The sequence below is a fragment of the Carya illinoinensis genome, chromosome 12 (genome assembly GCF_018687715.1).
Source record: "Carya illinoinensis cultivar Pawnee chromosome 12, C.illinoinensisPawnee_v1, whole genome shotgun sequence".
Lineage (NCBI taxonomy): Eukaryota > Viridiplantae > Streptophyta > Magnoliopsida > Fagales > Juglandaceae > Carya > Carya illinoinensis.
Window position 1 is genome coordinate 2,339,589 of NC_056763.1, and position 3,167 is coordinate 2,342,755.

General features: G+C 35.0%; 1 protein-coding gene across 1 annotated transcript; it reads right to left on the minus strand.

Annotated features, from left to right (window-relative positions):
- Positions 1 to 330: 330 nt before the first annotated feature.
- On the minus strand, positions 331 to 2,486 carry LOC122289016 (heavy metal-associated isoprenylated plant protein 7-like). Its single transcript, XM_043095891.1, has 5 exons — positions 2,210 to 2,486; positions 1,842 to 2,091; positions 1,496 to 1,701; positions 1,291 to 1,378; positions 331 to 960 (listed from the first exon to the last, which is right to left on the minus strand). The coding sequence occupies exons 1-5, from the start codon at positions 2,216 to 2,218 to the stop codon at positions 518 to 520; spliced, it is 996 nt and encodes a 331-aa protein (XP_042951825.1). The 5' UTR covers positions 2,219 to 2,486; the 3' UTR covers positions 331 to 517.
- Between the last annotated feature and the right edge of the window lie 681 nt (positions 2,487 to 3,167).

Consider the following 3,167-nt stretch of genomic DNA (forward strand, 5'->3'; position numbering starts at 1 on the left):
TGCTATTTTTGGTGGACGCTGATGTCTTTATTTTGCAATTGCCATTTGTGAATGCTACCCCCATCATTTCATTTCTTTGGGCCTTTATCAAATCAACCCCACTCGTGCAAACATATTAAATGCAAGTAAAATGTCATTTTCTTTTTTCTACTATGCAATTATTGTTGTTTATTTTTTCTTCTTCTTCGTAACCACAAAGATGGAATTTAGATAATAAGATAAAATAAAATAATTTTAGATAAAATTTAAAATTTAAATAAAATATTATTTTTTAATATTATTATTTTAAAATTAAAAACAATAAATTTTTTATTATATTTTATATAAAAATTTAATAAAATTATAATAATAAAATAAAATAAAATAGTATCCAAACGGGTATTAACTCGCAAAACTCTACAACTCACAAATCTACCTTTACTCACAAGGACCGCAACTTCATTTTCATCATTCCCAATGACAAATAATTCCCCATCACCACTTATCTTACGTTTTTATTTGATCTTGTCTTTTAATATTACATGATAGAACAAGCGTTTGGGTTCTCATCGCTGAAGATTTGGGGTGGGTAGGCATGCATTTCCATGGCATACCTTTGTGGGTAATAATAATATGCATTTTTCTGAAGCTCCACCACCTCGTTGATCTCCTCTTCCATGGCTGCTCCTCCTTCTGGGTCTGGCTTGGAGTTGGATTCCTCATCTCCTCCTTTCATTTCTTTGTTCTTTTCCTGATCATCACCTTTGTTCCCTTTGTCACCGCCGCCATCTTCCTCGGCCTTTTTCTCTTCCTTGCTGTCATCATCTTTGGTTTCCTCTTTCTCCTTTTCCGGCTCTTGCTTCACTATCGCCGCATGCTTTCCAGTTCGCTTGTACACGTACTCCACCAGCTTTGCAGGGTCAAACACTCCCTTCACTCTCACCTCTGAGCTCTTTAGATCTGGCTCGACAGACTCCACTCCTATTGAGTATGGACCAAAACAAAAACAAAACCAAAAAAAAAAAAAAGTGAAGATCTTCTGAATTGGTTGAAACCGAATCGAATTGGAGCATACTTTAAGCTGATGGGATTCTGTGTTTCTTTTACCGTACATTGAAGTTGAAAGAGAATAAACTCTTTTTTTTTTTTTTTTGATGTATTCAAGAGTTTAGAAATAAAAGTAATATGGCCAAAACCGACGTTAGTCGCCTATGGAATCAGTCTACGTATATAATAATACTCGCTAATTAAGTAAAAGCCAAATTTGCATGAGCCTTAACATATGTGGGGATTAAAAAAAGAGTCCAGTACCTTTCATTCTCAGTATGCGTTTCTTGATTTCTTGTGCACAGGCCTCACAATGCATGTGAACCTTCAGAACCACTGTGATAATCTGAGGCTGTATCAGAGAATAACATAATCAGCCCAGAGACCCCAAATGAATAAAAAATATAAAAATTGGGGCAATTATCAAGAATTAAGGATTTGTTTTCTGGGGAAAATAGAGAAAGAGAACCTCTTCTTTCTTCTCTTCAGGCTTGGGGGGCTCTTTCTCCTCAGGCTTCTTCTCTTCTTCAGCCTTCGGTTGGGGGATCGGAGAGATGAGCTGGACCTGCCTGTGGCTCTTCCTCTGAACTCTCTGGAAAACATTCAGAGGATCGGCCTTTTCGCCTTTCACTACCACCTTCGAAGTCTTGCAGTCTGTTATAACTTCCTCCACCCCTAACAAAAACCCAAACACACACACGAACAAGAACAGGAACACAAACATTTCAATTAACTAAAGACTTGGAATTCAAAAACAAGGAACAGAACTTTCTCTGAGTGGATAAAAAAGTAACAAAGACCACCACAACCACAACCTTCGAAGCCTTTGAGGCAGCGTCGGACCTTGCGGGCACAACCTTCGCAATGCATGTAGACTCTCAGCACGATTTCCTGAGGAGCTTGGGTTTCAGATTGGTCTTTCGCTTCCTTCCCATCCTTTCCTTCCTCCGCTTTCTTTTCCTCTTTCTTTTCTTCCGCCGGTTTCCCGGACTGCTTCTCTTCTTCTTTATTCTCCTCCTCTGGCTTTTTCTCCTTCATTTTCTTCTCCTCCGATTTCTTTTCCTCCTAAACAAACAACCCGATATCAGAACCCAGAGAAACAAACGTAAAAGCAACGAAAAACTAAACTGGAAATGGAAAATAGAAGTAAGATTAAAAAGGGATTATATGACTTCTTCAAGACCTCGCCCATTAGTTTACTGCTTCTCTCTTGGGTTGTGGAGAAACTGGAGAGATGGATAAGCTCCGGAATGGCTGCTTTGTCTGGCGTTCTCTCTTTATAAAATCTCAACAACAAGCTGCCTCTGATTCTCTCTCTGCAAATTCTATTAACTTTCTAAGTTTCTGTGGCAATCTGTGGGTTATGAACCATTAGATCCGAAGCCCCTCTGTCATCTTCTTCATCATCACTAGACGTGGCTTTCTATGAGCGGCCAAGTACAGCGGGCGTCGGATATGCTCCAGACAGAATGGTGCTTAGAATCGGAGGTTACGTAACTTCAATTTTTTGGTTCCATCGTGGTAGATTTTTGGTGAGGAAAATATTTACCCACGATATTTTTCTTAATAATTTAAAAAATTATTGCATACGTAAAGAAATTATATAAAATAAAAGGTATAAATTAATGTTATTTTATAAAATCTATTAAATGTAATTTATAATAAAAATAAAATTATAATCTAATATATCATATCAAGTCACATCAGTTTGTAGTTTATTTTTATATAATCTATTTGTATCTAAAATATTTTTTAATATTTTATATAATTATATTTTAAATTATGAATATTTTTATAAAATAATTTATAAAAATAATATTATTTTATAAAAAAGACTCCCATCTTAGAACATAAATATATAAATATATCGTATATATATCTTCAGTCTTTGTGAACTCAATACAAGTTTGTTCGATTGAGTATATATTTGATAGATGAGAAATGATTTATAAAAGTTCTAAAGAGACCAATTTCATTTAAGTTCTTGTAAAGTAGTGAACTAGACTTTAAAAAAATATATAGAAAGAAAATTATTAATAGAATCCACTATTTGACAAAGAATTTATATGAAATTTATATGTTTAGACCTTATACCTAGCCTTACTATTTGACAAAGCGGTATGATTACCGTCTATAATTTC

Bases quoted from the DNA above. Each gene is read 5' to 3' on its own strand.
- LOC122289016 (XM_043095891.1), bottom strand. The intron at 1,702-1,841 runs GTTGTGGTTGTG...GGTTTTTGTTAG, and splicing joins CTGCCTCAAAGGCTTCGAAG to GGGTGGAGGAAGTTATAACA. The intron at 961-1,290 runs GTACTGGACTCT...CATACTCAATAG, and splicing joins ACGCATACTGAGAATGAAAG to GAGTGGAGTCTGTCGAGCCA.